The sequence below is a fragment of the Notolepis coatsorum genome (assembly GCF_963971535.1).
Source record: "Notolepis coatsorum genome assembly, chromosome: 11".
In the NCBI taxonomy this organism is placed as follows: domain Eukaryota; kingdom Metazoa; phylum Chordata; class Actinopteri; order Aulopiformes; family Paralepididae; genus Notolepis; species Notolepis coatsorum.
Window position 1 is genome coordinate 25,756,864 of NC_140175.1, and position 20,871 is coordinate 25,777,734.

A 20,871-nucleotide genomic window follows, 5' to 3' on the forward strand; every position below is an offset into this window, starting at 1 on the left:
TAATATCACAATATTAAAAACAGAATGGTGTATCCTGAAAAATATCACAATATTAACCACAGCATAATGCGGATCTGAATGTCTATTCTTCTGATAGCAGGTGTTTAATCAAAGATCCCCGCTTTCTAGTGTTGCACAAGGACCAATCAGCATGTGTATGGGTGGGTTCATTTTCCATTGATGGGGATTTGATTGGCTGTTTACCTGCGGTCACAGGATTAATAACGTTAATTTTAGTTCGGCCAGATAAACAATTAAAATATACAAATTAAAATGGTTGGACCTGTGAGATTTGTACTTTGTACTTTGTAGGTCTGCATTTTAAATGTAAGGAGTAAAAAGTATGTTTTATTTCTCTGAAATGTAATGGAGTAAAAGTTCAAAGTATACAAACCTAATAATACTCGAGTAAAGTACAAATCCCCCAAAACAGTACAATTACTCAAGTATACACAAGCATACGTAGGTTGTTCGATCTGAGGCAAAAGCAGGTGACACAATCTACATGACAGTATAGTCGACCAACCAGTCAGCAGAGCAGGAATCCCGTGACAGTCACCGTGTTGGAATGCTGGCCAGGCCTTCTCAGTGATCTCCCCCCCTAAAAACACCAGGGTGGAGCCTGGGTGGAGTCACTGCAAGGTGTGTGTTAAACAGTACAGACACCATTATCTTACAACCTTCCGTTGAAGACTCCACAGGTAAAAGGTTTAAATAAATTACCTTTTAAATAATTAAAATATTATGTTATCTACATTTTATAGCCTTACATTTGATGGAATAGTTGGATTATGTTTAACCCTTTCACTACCACACTACAGATGGTTAACCTTTCACTACCACACTACAGACGGTTAACAGTCTGTAGTGTGGTAGTGGAAGGGTTAACACTCTGCAGTGTGGCAGTGAAAGGGTAAAACAGAATCTAACTATTGTCACGGTAGTTCATTCCTGCTATGCTTATACCGTAGATGGTCACCTTCACATTTCAGCTTGAGTCGTTATTCAATTGTCATTATTCAATTGTATACGTTTTCATTTCCAGCGAAGGGAACATGTCTTTCCTCAAGAGATTTTTCAAAAATGTTGTCCACGACAGGGACCCAGATGAGGACACAATCACAGTGAGTAGAATATGGACAACCGTTGTGACAAAGTATTGTGGTATTTCCATCATTTCTCTGGTCACTACGATGATGGTAGTGTCACTGCCACCATAGTAGTGACCAAAAAGATGATAGAAATACTATCAGTATCATGTTTTAAATTACATTTAAAGACCACCCGCAAGACCACCCGCATTTCATTGTATACTTGTATGCCGTGACAAATAAAACTCTTGACTTGACTTGACTTGACATTATAACATATAATTTGGCAATACATGACTTTTACCATGGTACCATGATACATTTCTTTGTAAGAGAACAAAACCACCAGTAGCAGCAGAATAAATAACAACCACAGGCAGCTCTGTTCCCTGCTGGAGTCACGTACACCATTGTGTTTCATACAGAACCCAGTAAACCCTTGTGAACCGGCTGAACGTCCTCTCCAGGTCAAGGGTAAACCCAAGTCTAAGTTTTATGGAACAATTGCTCCATTCCCGCACTTCCGTGCCAGCAGTGATGCTGCAGCTCTCGAGAAAGCCATCGAAACAAAAGGTATGTATGAGTATCTGTGTAGACCCCGCCATGCATATACTACCTGCACTGGCTCCCCATTGCCACACGAATCCGCTTCAAGGCCCTCGACCTGGCATATCGTGCGGCGAAGGGAACAGCTCCCGCCTACCTACGGTCAATGGTCTCTTAACTACACACCCTCATGACACCTACGCACTGCACAGTTAGGACAGCCAAAACCCGTCCAATCTTTCGTCGTCGACTAAAGATGCACTTCTTCAATCATTATCTGAAATGAAGAAAGAAAATGTAAAAAGAAAAAAACTCTAACTTTAACTAACCTTACTGTCATGCATGCCCGCCTCTCTTGGCTTAACGTTGAAAATAGATTGTCTTTTAATATACTTGTGCTGTTCAAGTTGGTCATGAGCAGTAAAACTCCTGTTTTTATACATAATCAGATTGTTTTTAGTAATACTGTGCACGAGCATTACACTAGAGGTTCCAGTAGTGGGCAGCTTGAATTGCCAGGTCCTAGAACGTTAGGTTATGACTATAACCAAGTTCTGTTAGTTAGGGGCGATGCTTGGCATCGCTACTGCACTATCTCGCGTACGTGCACGCGTACTGAATAAACCACAAATGTACCTCTAATACCAGTATTAGTCTGACCACACCCCTCATCAGCTTACCTTCATAAGCAGGTGTGTGGTCACCTGCTCTCCTCCTTCCCAAGCTTTCACCACAAGGTGAGGACAAGGGCTGCAGCGGCCGTCCGATGCCAAGCATCGCCCCTAACTAACAGAACTTGGTTATAGTCATAACCTAACGTTCTGTATCGTTAGTGGCTTAGCTTGGCATCGCTACTGCACAAGGGAGGCCAAGCGGAGCCACTTGGCTGACAAATACACCCCGCTGACAGCCCCCCAAAACCATCAGAACAGGGAGGGCCGAGCCCCCCCGACCCCCCCTAATGGAGGGTAGCCCCCCTATTAGGGACGTCACGGGAGGGCGACGGAACCGACCGTGCGAAGAGGCACTCAAGCAACTCAACGCACAGGGTGAGCAGACCGTGGCTTGACCCCACGACTACACACACGCACAACCCGCATGCCACCCGGGAACGAACGGAGGAACAACCTCGTTACTGCCCCCAGAATCACGGGGTCAAGGGCAAACCCAACCCCGTGGCAAGGCCGTAGCAGCGGAGCACGAAGGAAGACCCAGACCCACCAAAAGGACTGGACTCCCTAGAATGGGGGCCCGGAGAAGTCCATGATGCCAGCATCAAGACCCCACCAGGTGGGCACGTAGTGCCCCGCCCCCCACATCGCCAGCGTATTCGGACAAAGGCCCCTCAGTTACTGCACCTGGTATTCCCAGGCGGAACCAACCAGGCCAGAACCTGCCCAGCTTCCGAGATCGGACGAGACCGGGCGTGTTCAGGTCGGCATGGCCGTAAGCCGAGCGGGCCCCGTCCCCCCAATAGTACACCGCCTGGCACACTGACCCTGCAGAATAGGCAGTCAGCATGGCCGTAAGCACACAAAAAAGGTTAACCAACGGAAGCAGGCAGCGCACCGGGGAAAAACCAGGCAACAGGCTGTTAACCCTAGCCTGGAGACTGCGGACGAGACAGGCGCCAGAGGGGACAGCTGAACACAGCCGCCCCGGCGGAAGGAGCGTAAGCTGGCGGTGTTGCATGACCAAGCCTCCATTTAACAACCCCCACCCAGAGGGGTCGAGGCAGAGAAGGCTGACACGATTGGCAGACGTCATGAACGTGCAGGGGCACCCTCAAACGGTGAACCCGGGAGTTGACACTGCTCCAACACACCAGGGAATCAACCACCTCGGTGTTACCCAATGCGGCGGTTGTTCCTATAACCCCTCAAGAAAAAACTCCAAAACACACCTGCGGGTATACACCGGCTATACCGCAGTACAAGTGTTTCAGTTTCCAAAAAGGGTTAACCCAGGCCTACGGGTCGCAAACATCACTTCGGACCGGGCCTGGCGGTACGGGAAGCACAGGGTCACCAGAGGAGGTCAAAAAACCACCCCCACAGAGAACCAGCCCCTAAGCACACCGTACCTGGTATTCCCCGGCGGTCTCCCAACCAAGTACCAACCAGGACCAACCTGTGTAGCGGCCGAGATCAGACGAGATCGAGCGCGTACAGAATGGCATGGCTGTAAGCCATGACGACAGTGCTGAGTAAAAACATACCCAACCAGGGTCTCCATAGCGCTTAACCCTGTGACACCCAGACCGACCTGGCATTTTTCCCCCTGAAAAAAGCCCAAGTCCCTCAGGGTACCAGAACAGCAGATCTGCATCCCCGGCGGACAACGGGTTCAACTGATCTGGACCAGCGTGACCAGAACCAGTCCCGTGCCCTAACCACGCCGACATGCCTACTCCAGGAGAAGGGCAGATATGCGTGTTGATCTTAACATGAAAAGAAGGCGCCACCCAGACGTTCGGACGAACCGCGCCTGGTGGCCCACCCCAAGGGCGTGAGACCCCACTACATATGTTCAGATCCATCCCGTCATCATCCCCCAGACATGAACGAGAATCCGTCGACAACCCACCCAGGTCATGGGATGTGGTCGCCGGAAGAGGAAAAACCCCCATCTCAGTTGCTTTATAAAAACGCTGTTTCAACCACAAGCAACCAAGGCGTGCCAGTCAATCGCCTGTTTACAGCGAGCTAGCACTATACGTGCGTCGGGACACACCCCCATCAATGAACAGGCTATTTAGACCTGTCATTGAATCCCCAAGGCGCCCAGGGGAACGACAAGAGGGGTGTGACACTCCCTAACTCCAACACTTCTGGAATAGAAAGAAGGAAGCATCAACAGTATGTATCCCAGTCTACACAGCCGGGGTAAAAAATGTTCACATTTTTACATCCCACCACCCTCCCATAGGAACGAGACGGGGATCCCCAGAGAGACTTCCCACGCGAGCTGTACAGATTGAAAAGAATATATTGCACCTTGAGCCATGTAAAAAACTGGTTTTAGGGCCTCCGGGGAAGAGGCACCGAACCCATACACACTCAATAAACGAATTGAATCGAATATACATACAATAGAAAAGGACCCTTCTAGAGGGTCCACTCACTTTGACAATCTGAGGAGGAAGGCTCTGTACTCTGATGGAGGCTTCCTCACATGGAAGAAGGAGTCCGAACTCACAGAAGGCCTGAGTAGGCGCTTGGTGAGGAGGAGCCCTGACCACCCCCCCTGAAAACAGATCCATCACATGGACCTGAACAGCACACGGAAGTCCTACCAACAGAGACGCGCACGGTGACGTACTCTATGGCGGGGGAATTCCTGCGGTGCACACGCCCAATATACCAGGCCGTGGGACCAGGAACTCCCTCCCCCCCCCCCCCCCCCCCCGTAACGTGCCGAACCGCCACGTGACGGGAACCTTGAAGGACAGGGGGTGTACCCCTGACCGACAGAACAATGGGGAGAGGAAAGGTTACCAGTTCACCCCTTTACGACCCCACACCCATGATACGACGTAACGACAAAAAGAGAATATGACACAGTCATAGTCAGCTCTATGAAGCGTTTCACAGCTCCACACAGCGCACGAGCTAACCTGCTATCTGATTTTTACTAAGGAAAAACACAGAATAGAGAGGGCTCTAAGAACCCCGGTCCAACATACACATGTGCTTCTGTGGCCAGTACAACCCAGTTGTAGGTCACATGACACACACAACCCATCATCACCTACAAAAAAAAAATGGCAAAAACACTCAACAGAGGAACGCCGTTTTTTTCACAATGAGAGAATACATCATTCTTGATTAGTATCGACCACAGGCCTTGCTAAGCACACATGACAGCAACCAAACCAATTTCCCTTTAGGAAATAAGTTTCTCCAGCAGATTTAGCACAACCTCAGCAATCAAGCTAAGAGTTACATCGTATCCCTACCACACAAAAGACACAATTAATGCACAACATGTCTGATAGGAGGTGATAAAGTCCCCAGGGAACCGGGGGGGGAAAACACAATCCTCCTATTTTACCCTCAATACGGCCAGTTAAAACAGGAAAACCTGTTAATGTGTGAACTCACTGTTCATTGTCATTACAGTCTGAGAAAGAACATTCCTTTACTCACTTGTCACCAAGCATAGCTTCATAGGTTAGTTGCCTTAGTAGTGAGTACACGGTACACATAAACACCATGATGTTTCTCACACAACAACCAGATCAATACATCACGATCTGCACGGAGAAGCTAACTGCCAGTGACAAAAACAGCTCACACATAACCCGCAACGTATCCCAAATGCATTGCAACAACACACGTTTTGGGAAAAAAAACTCCGTTATTCACAATACATTTAGCAAAGTAAAACCAGAAGACGTGTTATGAGGTCTGGCCAACCCCGTACCTACCCGGAACGCAGATCAGCGAAGTGCAGTCACAAGACACCGTAGAACACAGCCGTCCTGTGTTGTTCGATCCGGGCAGCGTCGCCGCTCCACCAGTCGCTACAGTCCTCTTTGTTGACGCAATCGCCGTCCAGGCACAGGGCAGGGTCGACGAACATCCCCTGTCAAGGATGACGTCGTGGTCAAGAGTGTAAAACATGTTAAAATCAAAGCACGTTCAACAGAATAGCATCAAGCTAACGGCTGCTCCAACCGTTCGGGTGCTATTGCTTCCGCTCGCGAGACGCCGATCTAACGACGCACGCGATCAGAAGCGAGCTCCCGGCGGCGCGCGAGAAGCTAAGCTACCCCGCGCCAGGCCACTGACCGGCTAACCGTAAGCTATGAACATGTAAACAATGACATAACACTCACCCAGACAGGCCGCCGTTCTGAACTTCTCCTCACTTTTTAAGAGAAAAGAGAAAACAAGACGTCAACACCGCTTCACAACGGTGACATTACCACGTCCGGCGGAATCAGCACAGTACCAACTGGCCTGTATAGCTGACTTTGAACATGAATCTGCCGCTATCGCACATTACATGCACATATCCCCTCGTGAAGGAATACTCTCATTTGGATATGAAAGATGGGGTCTTAACACGGTGACAGAGAGAATCCACTCGTCCAGAACACACAGGGATCACCAGTGTCAATGGTCGCGGCCCACTAGTTAAACTATAATGGTCGCCAGACCAAGGCCTTCTGTCGCCTAGGCGGCTAAACAAAGGACCCTAGCCTGGGGCCGGTTTCCATAAACTTTGTCAAGTAGCCCCCATAGCACTAACAGACAAGTGGAGCCCGCCAGCAAACACTACTCACCCAACCTGGAACGCACCGCTCCTCACAACAGCGGCATGTCCGACAGTTCAGCTGTGGCCTGACAGGTTTCACCCCAACAAACACAGCAAGGAACTGCAGTTGAGAAGCATGCAGCGGCGTGCTCCCAATACGAAAACCGGTGGAGGGTTTTTAGAATGATCATCATCTTCTAGACACTCCAGTACGAAGACAATATCGCCGTATTTTCTCGAAAATAGTGAGAGAGAAAATAAAGATATGATGTCAACGTATCCTTGTTTCCCAAAGCTGCTCCTAAACCTTTCTTCCATCATGGTGTCAAGTGTGGGGATCTACCGAGGCACTTCTTCCTTGTGGTGAAAGCGAGAAGGAGGAGAGCAGGTGACCACACACCTGCTTATGAAGGTAAGCTGATGAGGGGTGTGGTCAGACTAATACTGGTATTAGAGGTACATTTGTGGTTTATTCAGTACGCGTGCACGTACGCGAGATAGTGCAGTAGCGATGCCAAGCTAAGCCACTAACGATACAGAACCAGCGCTTTGGGGAGATCTTTTATTTTTAGAGCATTAACTCTTTGGAATGGCCTGCCTCGGAACCTCTGCTGCATTTACAGTAGATTCACTTTTAAAAATAATCTTAAAGGGGAACTATTTTACTATTTCTTTCACTATTTGGGCACTTTTACACAATTCCTGTGAGTCTATGGAACACCTCTGTAATATATATATTTTTTTTATTCATTGTTTTGTATTTCTAATCAAGTCCTCAAAAACAGCATTTTTCTACCTCAAGATCTCGAGCTGTTTTGAGCCTGGGCTCCTAAACCACTGCGCCGCCTGAACATTAACATGCAGCAGTGACTATATGACATCACATATAGGCACATTTTCAAACGACTCAGTTCAGTGAGGGTGAATATTGTGAGAGGAGAATTGGAAGAATGCGCCAATATGAGAATTTTGAGACATAGATCATATTAATATAAGTTCACATAGCTAGGAAACAATGCTAAACACTCAAAAAGGCCATTTATAAGATAGTTCCCCTTTAAATTGTTTTTAAATTGTTTTTAACACTGTAAAATAATTTTTTGTTTTTGTTTTACACTAATGTAATATTAGCTATCTTAATTGTTACAGTAGTTTCATTATGCATTGTGTGTACTGACTTTTAATCATTTTGTTTTTGCAATAGTGATTGTTTTTGTATGTTTTTGTGTGTGTGGACCCCAGGAAGACTAGCTGGTTGCTATCGCACCAGCTAATGGGGATCCCTAATCAAATCAAATAAAAAATCAAATAAAAAATCATGCACTTGTCCTAATATACATTTACATTTAGATATACTAACTAATATACTAACCTACACTGTAGCACTCAACACTTTGATGAACATTGTTACTCAGCTGATAGAGTTGTACTCTTCCTGCTGTCTTGTTGTACATAACTTGTAAGTTGCTTTGGATAAAAGCGTCAGCTAAATGACTAAATGTAAATATACTTCTCAAGTTTCTTTATTATTTGTCATACAGAATACTTTGCATGAAATGTAAGTGTAAACAACAATTGTTCAGTATACCTCTATATACAGTATGTACATCTGGTACAAAAATGGTGAGGTATAGCTTAGCTTGTGGTGCCACCTTGTGGTGGTGAGGTGCAATAAGGAATAAGGAACGTATTCTGCAATACTGTGACTGAGGGTCTTTTCACGTCCATAGTGTAAGCTTAACCCTTTCACTACCACACTACAGAAGCTTAACCCTTTCACTACCACACTACAGAAGCTGAACCATTTCACTACCACACTACAGAAGCTGAACCCTTTCACTACCACACTACAGAAGGTTAACCGTATGCAGGGGCGTAGCTGTAGATTCTGGGCCCCATGAAAGAATGTATTTCTAGGCCCCCATGGATGCGAGCGCGCGTAAGCGCGCGAGAGAAGAAAAAAAATGGGTGGTTTTTACCTATACATTCGGATCTTTATACTTGGTGGGTGCACTGTTGGTGGGTGAGCCTAGTAAAGGATGTCGCATTGCGTTCATCTTCAATGAATGGACCAATGCAATAGTCTACCAAAGCCCCCCCTCTCTCTATATATATCACACACACACACACACACACACACACACACACACACACACACACACACACACACACACACACACACACACACACACACACACATACACACACTTCAGAACCAAACATAGTATCAATGAGAGCATCAATAATACACCTGATGATGTCTAGTAAAAAAAAAAAAAAATATTGTAATTCTGTAATGCGGTAGTGAAAGGGTTAACCTTCTGTAGTGAAAGTGTTAACCATTTGTAGTGTGATAGTGAGAGCGTTAACCCTTTGTAGTGTGGTAGTGAAAGGGTTAATGCAACACGCATATTTTTTTCCCAGGAGTGGATGAAGATGTGATCATAGCAGTTCTGGTGAATAGAAGCAATGAACAGAGGCAGCAAATCAAGGCGGTGTACGAGCAATCCACCGGCCAGGTGAGTCACTTTACGTTTGCTATATTATGTAAACCACTTTCCAAACAAAGAAACTGCTGTTGAAATGAAGAATAGCTATCTAAGCTACTGTATCTGTGAGCTGCTAGCTGAGCTTTTAGTCGTGTGGTTGCAGGCTCTGGCAGATGCTCTGAAGTCGGCTCTGAGGTCCGACCTGGAGGATGTGGTGTTGGCTCTGCTCAGGACCCCTGCTCAGTTTGATGCCCACCAACTCCGATGGGCCACAAAGGTACATAATACCATGGTCATTTAGTATGATACGTACGGTTTAGATCAGGGCTGCCTAATGTACGGCCAAACGTTGCCCCCTCAACAACATTATTTCCGGGCCAAAGGATTCCAGAGAATGGTACGATTGTTGAAGTCAGAGGTTCTGTGTAGGATTGTTATTAACTGTCTAACTGCATATATATCTGTTTCCACTAGAGGGCGGTCTAGGCGGAGCCACTCAGGTACACTACCATGTGACGTGTATATAAGTAGATGTTTCCTCCCATTTCTCTCTCTCCCCCAGTCTCTCAGTAAGAGAGAAGACTCATGATGAAAATGCTCCCACTATGTGAATAAAGTAAACATATCAAGCCAGTTTAAGGCCAAAGACTGGAAGCCATGCCTCTTGACCACATTATTGTCGCCCCATAGCCGTATTCTGTTAAACGATATTTGGTTTGGTCTATTTTTGATGCAATTGAACTGTATTTTCATGTTATATTTATGTTATATTTATTAAATTATCAATGTCTAGTCTTATTATTTGGCCCAAGGCCCTCCATACATGGTAGTAGGTACATAAGATTTCGACCCTAGATTATCTTAATGTGGTCTATTTGCAAATGTTGCACCATTGATCTATCCAACAGGGTCTTGGCACAAATGAAGACGTCCTAGTGGAAATTTTCGCAACGAGGACAAACCAGGAGATTCGTGAGATCAAGAGGGTCTTTAAACAAGGTACGGTCTACTGCAGAACAGAAGAGAAGCTCTATCATATCCTCCCGAGACCCAGCCCATTGAATCGTGTCCTCTACAGTTGACATTTTGTTCACATGTCTATCTCCGTTTAGTCTTTTAATCTACTCTACCAATTCCTGCTGTACTCTACAGAGGACATCCAGGGATTTCCATTGATTTATTGCATGATAGGGTGCATGCTGGGAAGTTCCTCTTTTTTTAAATCCAAAATGGCAGGAATAAGAACCAGCTCATTTTGTGGAAAGAGGATATGTACTGTAGGTCAAACGCGGTTTATTGTTTTTTTTTTTACTATGAAAATCATATATATTCTTGTTTATTAACATGTTAGGAATGATATATTTAATTCTGAAAGCAGTTAAATAATTTTAGTTTTTACTAATAGCCCTTTTATGAATGTCAATTATAGTGGACACCAAGTCCATCTTTGTGTACTTAATGACCACCATTGTTGCATTTTTTTTACTATATAATTGAGGGAGACTCGCATTTGGAGTTGTCAGATAGTAGTAGTAGTAGTTTATTTTTTCAGTCATCACACACAGTACAATATACATAATCATTTATCAATATTTAGATTTTGTACAGTGACTGAAAAGGTACAGACTGAAGCATAGTGCTTATATGTACAAAAATGTATACTCCAAAACAGTATAAAAATAAAGCAAGCAAAACAGTATTTTTCACGTAGTTTTTCAAAATTTAGCGTTACAAAAAAAATACAAAAATGTAGATTCCAAAACAACATTAAAAAAAAAAAGGTGTTATTCACCCTTGTAGTTTTCAAAAATAGCTTTACAAACCTTTTTCTTAAAAACCGAATTACTCATTCTTAACTGTATATCCGCATTGTTCCACAAGTTAACCCCAATAATAGAAATACACCTCCTTTTAATCCCTTTCTTAGCTTTTTGAACAGTAAATTTACAAATATCTCTCAAATCATATTTTCTTTCATATGTTGAAAAAAAACAACAACACTTAGATGATGAGAGAGATGAGAACTTTGCACCAGGGAGAGAAAATACTGAAGTAGCAGGTGATGCAGGAGACTCTGATGACGCTGCAGGCGCAGATGAGCAGACGGATACAGACACGGATGGGGCAGAGCAGAAAAGACGTCGGCCTCTGTGGACCATAAGTAGCGCATATGTTTTATTATTATTCCTCTTATTACCTTTAATTTATTGGTGTGCTTTTTACACCTGTGCTACATGAGTTTCCTGACTGTCAAGATTTTTTACACGAAGATGGTCTTGGTGTCTACTATACAGTGGAGTCCAGGGGCGGAGCTAGGGGGTGGCTACCTGGGCTCAAGCCCCGGATGTATTCTGAAAAGCCCCGAATCTATTTAATTTTTTTTTTTTTTTTTTTACAATTCATCATTGTTACATGAAAATAAGTTTGCACCAGATTTAGCAGAAGCTAATTTCCATCTGTGGTCTATCCAGCTGCTAACTGTATTTGAGTGAGTTAAGTCTTGGTGTTATGGTAGACTCAGACCTAAGCTTTAAATCACAATCAACAAGTTGACAAAAACTTAATTCTTCCACCTTAGAAACATAGCTAAAGTACGGCCATTTATAAATCAAAAGGACGCTGAAAACCAGATCCATGCCTTTATCTCAAGCCAACTCGACTACTGTAATGCACTCCTTACCGGCCTCCCGAAAAAATACGATGAAAACTATTTTTTTGCAATGCACTATTGCATTATTTTATTCTATTTTACTAACTATTTTATTGCACTGCACTATTTTACTTTGTATCAGTGAATCATAGACGCCTGGCCATAAGAGCATTCGGAGCATCTCTGCTCTCCCACTATTGAACTTGGGGGAGCAAAGGTATGATCTTGCTCCACCACTTTTTGATTATATGAAAAATATGATATATCCCCCCCCAATATATAAATCTAACCATAACTACGTTATGGTTAACTGAGTTTTATAGTGAAAAGAGCAGCTTTATTGGTCAAGATTGAAGGCTCTATATTGCAGGAAATTGCACGTACAGGTTCATTAAATTCAAAAAGGAATTGTCGTGGAGGGGGTCGTGCCGGACCCCCTCCATAACCACCCCTTGCCTGCCAAAAAAAAAATAATAATAATAATAATAAAAACAAAAATAAACAAAAAAAATAATAAAAAATAAAAGGGGGCCCATCTGGGCTAAGCCCCGGATCTCCTACAATCCTAAATCCGCCCCTGCAGTGGACATGCTGTAAAATTTTAAATGTAAATACATTTTTAAAAAGACTAAATTGTAAGCTGTTTTATTAACCATAAATGGGTAGGAAATCAAAAAAGTCCAATTTTGAGGACACTTTTTCCCCCTCTGTTCCCAGGAGGATATGACGTCCTACAAGTACAGCTGGGCTTCCAAAAGCATTTTAAGCTGGTGTTGGACGAGCAGCTTTTACATCATGTCTGAATTGTGCAGTATATAAAACCCCAAGCAACTAACAAGAGACGTGTCTGTAATATTTTTTTATTTATTTTTTTTTTAATGTTTTTGGTCGTTTTTTTATTTGTTTGTACTACCGGGCAGTCCGGTAGAGAGAGAGAGAGAGGAAGAACGGGAGACGGAGCAGGGGGAAGATATTCGGCAAAGGACACCGGGTCCGGGAATCGAACCCGGGTCGGCCGCTTCGCGACGCAGCACGTTACGTGGGTCGCCACTTAGGTGCCCAGACGTGTCTGTAACTTGACATAAACTGCAATGGTATCTTAAGCTCAATTCATGGTTCATTATCTTCAAGTAAAGTGTGTGATTTTAGTGAAATGTGGGGCAACTTGGGGGCGACAGTGGATTGGGAGTTAGAGCAGTCGTCTGGTAATTCCCAGTTCGATTCCCGCTCCTCCCAGGCAGTGTGTCGAAGTGTCCTTAAGCAAGACACTTAACCCCTAACTGCTCCCGATGAGCAGGTTGCATGGTCGCCTCCGCCGTGTGTGAATGTGTGAGTGAATGGGTAAAATGTGAGGAACAAATCGTAAAGCGCTTTGGATAAAAGCTCTATATAAAATGCACCGTTTACGTGAAGTGCTGCTTGTTCCTCAGAGTACCAGGAGGACCTGGAGGACGTGATGGTGTCTGAGACCAGTGGAGACTTCACTCTGGCCCTCCTGGCCATGCTGAAGGCTAACAAAGACGAGGACAACGAAGTGGACCTGAATCTGGCCAAAAAGGATGCACAGGTAAAACATCTCTCCCCTTAGAATCACCGACATCTGATTAACACATGGATGTTCAAGTTTCTTTATTAGTTGTCATACAGAAGTACAGAATACTTTTATACAAAATGCTTCTTTCTGTTACGCTCCAGAGACTGTGCTAGACAAAAATAGATAAGTATAAAATAGAAGTCACGTACGTAGGCACAAGTGTTATACAATATACTAATATACAATACTATATAGTGCAAATGTAACGGGGAAGCCCGTGGGTATGTCCACAGTCACGGAAACAGGTGTGTTGACGAGTGACTGTGGCAGTGCGGGCTGGTAAATTAAACTCACTTCCCCATAACAGGGTTAACAGACGCATAGGTACGGTAGTTAGGAGTGAATTCACTTCTTAGTGCAGCGGCATGTGTCGTCGCCCGCGGACGCGGGAGCCCCCTGTTCGACTCCCCCTCGGGACATTAACATTTAACATCAAACACAACGCAGGCCAGTATGATCCGTCACACAAAGCAGAAATGGGATGAGGTACAATTTAGGGACAATTTACAGTAAGGTGTAATGAGGTATGGGTTGCAGTGCAAATTCTTTACCAATAAATATAAAGTGTGTTTAGGTGTTCTAAAGTGTGTAAGTGGGTGCTGCAGTGAGTTGTTTGTTTAAAGTGAGTGTGCGTGTGGATGCGTGTGCTGTGAGTGCATTTGATGGTTGTTGTATAGTGTTATTGTTCGTTAAGCATCCTGATGGCCTGGGGATAGAAGCTTCTTCTGAGTCTTTCTGTGCTTGCCATGAGACTCCGGTATTGCTTGCCTGAGCAGTTCAAAGAAGCAGTTGTTTGGGTGGCTGGAGTCTTTGATAATTCTCTTAGCCTTACCGTAAGTGCAAGGTAGGGTATAATGCCGGCTCCATTTCTAAACCAGTGTTGTTGTTTTGTGCCGCAGGCTCTCTTCGAGGCCGGCGAAGAACGGAAAGGAACTGACGTCGGAGTCTTCATCGACATCCTCACCAGCCGAAATGGTCCGCAGCTCTCCAAAGGTGAGGTGTGAATGAATTAATGAATGAAGTTTATTTTGAACTATAAATAACAATGTAAAAAAAAATACAAAGATAATTTGCTGTGAAAAATAATAAAGTAAGATCAAATAATAATAAACAAAACCTTTTGTGAAGAAGAAATATGCTTATCAGGTCCTACCCCTTATTTCAATATAGGCCTACCCTTAAACATTTTTCCAAACTGTGTTCATTTTTCTTCCAACAGAATCATTTGCAAAATCACTTGACCATTGATCAAGTTGTAAAATAACTATTATTTATATAATTATAATATATAAAATAATTATATATTATAATTATATAAATAATAGTTATTTTACAATCAATAGGTTGCCAATGTAACCGATCAACGGTACTATCAGACCTGCTATGGTAGAGAATGACCACATGAACAGATTCTGAACACACAATAAGCACACGCCCGGACAAACGGGTGCAACCGCACTCCTACAGGTACTGTAACGGGTCTAGCACACCCAGTGTGACGACAGAGATAGTGTTTGTCTCTGACCAGGTCTCTTGTCTATTTCTGTGCCAAATAATTACTGTGTTCATGTTTATCTCGTAGCGTTCCAGAAATACGCAGCCGTCAGTGACATCAAGTTACCCAAAGCTCTTGAAATGGAGTTGAAGGGAGATATTGAAGATTGCCTCATTGACGTTGGTGAGGAAGACACCTGTGCTATTTTTCTCCTCCAAAAATGATGCTTCATGATGTTGCACATTTCTGTGTGTGTTATGCTCAGTACCCGTGAAATGTTCCACCACTAAATCTTGTGTTGATGTGTAGTGAAGTGTGCCTGGAGCAAGCCTGCTTTCTTTGCTGAGAAACTCCATCTGTCTATGAAGGTAAAGACGCCTACTGTGTGTGTGTGTGTGTGTATATGACAGAGGGAGAAAGAGGTATTACATGTCATTATTTGATGTTGGTGTGATGTGGGTATGATTTGGCTGTGATTTGGGTGTAATGTGGGTGTGATCCCCATTCGCAGGGCCTCGGCACATGTGATGCCACTCTGATCAGGGTGTTGGTGAGTCGTTCGGAGGTGGACCTCAAGAAGGTGATGGATGAGTACAAGATCATGTATGAAAGAAATCTACAAGAGGACATAATGGTAACCCCCCCCCCTCATTGCTCCAGTCAAATGTGATGTTCACAAACTCTAGCTGTGTTGTAATGGGATTACAGTATATTTATTGATCTGGTCTCTGTTTGACAGGCGGACACAAAAGGACATTATGAGAAAATCCTGCTGGGATTGTGTGGACCTCACTGAAGACTGTTTATTCACTCTACTGTGGAAGAAAGTAGAGACCGTTCGTGAATATCGGGGGCTGTTGACCCAGAGCAGACTCGGTTGAATGAGATTTTTGTAGGTCTATTTAAAAATAAATGTGTATTTTGCTGTATAAATGGCATAGACGATTTGAGTCCTATAGGTGGTTGTACTCACTGAATCATGAGAGCTGTATTTTGTGCAATTCTGTATGTATTTTTAATGTTCAAAATCACTGCGCAAAATACAGCTGTCATCCCATTCAACTGAGACCTCGTTTTTTCTTTTTTGTTGAGGCTGCTTGAGAGACTGTTTGAGAGGCTGCTGAAATGTAATGTTTACTTTCCAGAATATCCATTGGGAACGATGTAGCCTGATCTACAGTATGTAGTCGTTCCCTGTTAAATGAAAAGATGTTCTAATAAAGATGTCACTGGAATAATGTATTGTTTCCTCATTTTACTAAATATTCCATAATAAGCCTACTGTACCATGATTTTCCAAATACAAGTATACATTGTTTCCCATACACAGATTTATTTGTGGTGGCCCACCACAATATCACAGACCACCACAAATAGATTTCTCAAGCTCTGAATAGTTCACCAATACTAGTATATTTTGGGCATGGACAATTAATTATATAGTCCATATTCTGGCAGACAGCATTGTTTGGAAGCTCTAACGAAACTAAACCACAGATCAAGAGAAGCAAATGGTTTGTCCATAGGTAGGTTCAAGTTTTGTTTTATTTGTCATGTATAAAGTATTGATTGATTGATAACTTTATTAACAGATTGCAGAATGGGTACAATATAGTATGGCTCAATACACACAAAGAACCCACCTCACCCCTGCCCACTTTGACAACCTAGGATGGCTTAGAGTAGACGACAGAGTACAGCAACTTGCAATGGGCCTGGTCTACAAGATACACTATACGACTAAGGTACCCATGTACATGTCAAAATACTTCCCAAAGGTCAGTGAATACCACGACCACAACACCAGAGGAAGCTCAACAAATCATGTTAAACCCAGATTCGGCTCAAACAAGGGACTAAACACGTTTCGCAATTATGCCACATCAATGTGGAACGCCCTACCCAAAGCTGTAAAGGAATGTGAATCCCTACCCACATTCAAAACCGCTCTTAAAGAGCACCTACGGGAGGCTGCAATTCGAAAACTGGCCACCGTAAATGTCCAAACCCCCCCACCCCCTCCTAATAGACAGTCTCCTCCCCACCGCATGCATATATTCTCTCCCCACCGAATGAATGAATGAATGAAAACTTTATTTAACAGATTGCAGAATGAGTACAATACAGTACGGCTCAATACATACAATTGTTAAGGGGATGCAGACCTGAGAAAGACGTTTGTCTTGTTTCCATCAGGGTCCCCCATTTTCAATTCAACCGCATGTATATTTCTCTCCCACCCCCTCCTAATGTACAGTAATAATAATAATAATGGATTGGATTTATATAGCGCTCTTCGTGACACCCCAGAGACCCCAGAGCGCTTACAGAGTCCATTATTCGTTCATACACAGTCATACCGGTGGTGGTAAGCTACAATTGCAGCCAGAGCTGCCCTGAGGCAGACTCACGGAAGCGTGGCGAATAATCAACGCCTACGGCCCCTCCGACCACCACCAACATTCATTCACATGCATACACATTCATACGAGGCAAGTAGGTTAACCCACCCACCCCCTCCTAATGTACAGTCTCCTCCCCACCGTATATATTCTCTCCCCACGTATGTATATTTCTCTCCCACCCACCCACCCCCTCCTAATGTACAGTCCCCTCCCCATCATATGTAATATATATACTCTGTCAGGATCTATGGGTAACAGTACAGTATATTTGCATATCGTATATGTCACAAATGTAACAGTACTAAATACCTGTATGCCATAAATAAATGTCAATAAAAAATGGGGGACCCTGATGTAAACAAGACAAACGTCTTTCTCTGGTCTGCATTCCCTTAACAATTGTGTGTATTGAGCCGTACTGTATTGTACCCATTCTGCAATCTGTTAAATAAAGTTTTCATTCATTCATCTGTATGGGTGGAAATCCTATTCGAAAGGGCGAAATCCCTACTGGTTGGCACAGTCTACAGGCCGCCAGATCATAGTGGCTTTTATGATACACTGGATGGGTGTTTAGCTGGAGTTGAGGATGTAGACAAAATTCTTATTGGAGACTGGAACACGGATATGCAACGAAAAGATGCACCCGTTTTCAAGGCCTTCAGTAGGTTTTGTGATCTGCATGGCCTCAGCCAGCTAATCACCCAACCCACACGTGTATGTGAATCAACTCAGACTACCATTGACCTCATTCTGACCTCCGACAAGTCCAAGATCTCAAATAAAGGGGTTATAGCATGTGGGTTAAGTGATCATTATATGATATTCTGTACCCGAAAAAAACTAAAACAAAAGGCTGGCTGCCACAAAACAGTCACATCTAGAGACCTCAAAACCTACTCTAGCGAGGCCTTCAACCTTGAACTGGAGAGTCTGGACTGGTCAGATGAACTCAATGGTACACTGGTTGACGAAACATGGCTTGGTTTCAAAACCAAATTCTCAGCAATACTAAACGACATGGCCCCCCTAAGAACCACCAGGGTAAAAAATCGCGCTGAGCCGTGGATGCACTCCGAAATACTGGCCGCTATGAAAACCAGAGACAAAAAATGCTCTGAGTTTCGTAAAAGTCAGTCAAAGCTTACTAAAAGCACGAGCAGTGAACTCCAAGCCCACGTGACTGAACTCAAACTAGAAAGAAACAGACTAAGAAACGACGTAAACTCCATGATCAAAACTGCAAAAAAGAATTTCATCAATGACAAAACTGAGGAAAACAAAAACAAACCACGTGAACTTTGGAAATTACTCAATAATCAACTAGGATGCAGTAAAAAACTTAAAACCAGATTCTCAAACATAAACATAAAAACGGTCAACACGCTCATCACAGACAAGCTGGATGTAGCCAATTACTTAAACATTTTCTTCACAAACATAGCCACAACACTGGTAAACAAACTACCCTCCCACTCAGGGCTTTATGGGGTAGAACACATAGTAGCTTACTACAAAAACCTAGGGGTCCGCAAGGACGACTTCAAGCTGGAAATGGTAACAACAGATGAGGTACTCAAGAAACTGAGCGCCCTCCAACCTAACAAGGCCACTGGCCATGACAACATCCCCTCCAAATTCCTCAGAGACTCAGCAGCCGCCATCACACCAATCATCACACACATAATAAACCTCTCCATAAAACAGGGACACGTCCCCAAGGACTTCAAAATTGCGAGGGTGACCCCTCTGCACAAAAAGGGCAGCAAATTAGACCCAGGCAACTACCGCCCTGTTTCTATTCTCACCTCCATCTCGAAAGTCATGGAAAAAATAGTCTACGAACAGGTCGAAAAGTACCTAGCGGAAAAAAATCTAATCTACGAATTCCAATCTGGCTTCAGAACATCCCACTCCACTGACACATGCCTTCTCTATTTGAATGACCACATCAAACAAGAGGTGGACGCAGGCAAATACTGCGGCATGGTCATGCTGGACCTACAAAAGGCCTTTGACACGGTCAATCACTCCATTCTGATTGACAAGCTAAAAGCAATTGGTTTTGATAGTCTATCAGTGAGCTGGATGCAATCCTACCTTGAGGGGAGGGAACAGATGGTGGAGGTAAACGGTACCCTATCCCCCCCCTCACAGTGAGCTGTGGTGTTCCACAAGGAAGCATACTAGGACCGCTACTGTTCCTAATTTATGCAAATGACATGTCGTCAGCTTGTGACTGCAACTTGTTCCTGTTTGCGGACGACTCAGCCCTGCTGGTCTCTGACAAGAACAAGTTACAGGTTGAAAAAACCCTCAGCTCGGAACTAGGCAGAATCTGCATATGGCTCGCTGATAACAAACTATCATTACACATGGGCAAAACAGAGTCCATTCTCTTCGGTTCAAATAACAAACTCAGCAAGACCGACGGCTTCTCAGTTACAGTGGGTGACAATATTGTCACAAGGAAAGATGAAATTACCTACCTGGGTTCCATCCTAGAGGCTAATCTCTCCTGTGACAAAATGGCATCCAATGTAATAAAAAAAGTCAACCAACGAACTCGATTCTTGTACCGGATCTCCTCTCTGGTAAACAAGAACACCCTGAAGACTCTGGCAGGAGCACTCATTCAGGGGTACTACGACTATGCTTGCACCTCATGGTACCAAAGCACCTCAAAGGCGCTAAAAACAAAATTACAAACATCTCAAAACAAACTGGTCAGACTACTGCTTGACCTTACTCCTAGAACCCACCTCACCCCTGCCCACTTTGACAACCTAGGATGGCTTAGAGTAGACGACAGAGTACAACAACTTGCAATGGGCCTGGTCTACAAGATACACTACACGACCAAGGTACCCATGTACATGTCAAAATACTTCCCAAAGGTCAGTGAATACCACGATCACAACACCAGAGGGAGCTCCACAAATCATGTTAAACCCAGATTCGGCTCAAATAAGGGACTAAACACATTTTGCAATTATGCCACATCAATGTGGAACGCCCTACCCAAAGCTGTAAAGGAATGTGGATCACTACCCACTTTCAAAACCTCTCTCAAGGGACACCTACGGGAGACTGCAATTCAACACTGGCCCCTGTAAATATCCTAACCCAACCCCCTCCAATGTACAGTCATTTACCTAGTATGGTTTTGTCAATAGTTCAATGTACAATTGTGTTTGTTTGTACAGTGTCTCCTCCCCCCCCCCTCAATGTACAGTGTTACTTGTTTATACAGTGTGCCCCCCGCCCCCCCCCCCCCAACCACCTCCAATGTAAATTACCCAGTATGGTTGTCAATATCCCAATGTACCCAACCCCCCC

General features: G+C 44.0%; 1 protein-coding gene across 2 annotated transcripts; it reads left to right on the top strand.

Moving 5' to 3' along the window:
* Nucleotides 1-614: 614 nt before the first annotated feature.
* On the top strand, nucleotides 615-16,359 carry LOC311236976 (annexin A1-like). Of its 2 annotated transcripts, none has more exons than XM_084324786.1 (12): nucleotides 615-701; nucleotides 1,046-1,124; nucleotides 1,517-1,664; nucleotides 9,324-9,418; nucleotides 9,552-9,665; nucleotides 10,297-10,387; nucleotides 13,469-13,605; nucleotides 14,532-14,625; nucleotides 15,215-15,310; nucleotides 15,437-15,495; nucleotides 15,639-15,761; nucleotides 15,867-16,359. In XM_084324786.1, exons 2-12 carry the CDS (start codon nucleotides 1,056-1,058, stop codon nucleotides 15,921-15,923), a joined length of 1,083 nt encoding a protein of 360 aa, XP_084180912.1. In that variant the 5' UTR covers nucleotides 615-701; nucleotides 1,046-1,055; the 3' UTR covers nucleotides 15,924-16,359. The 2 variants fall into 2 exon arrangements, with proteins under 2 accessions (XP_084180912.1, XP_084180913.1); XM_084324787.1 differs by having other exon boundaries at nucleotides 1,559-1,664.
* Nucleotides 16,360-20,871: the final 4,512 nt, after the last annotated feature.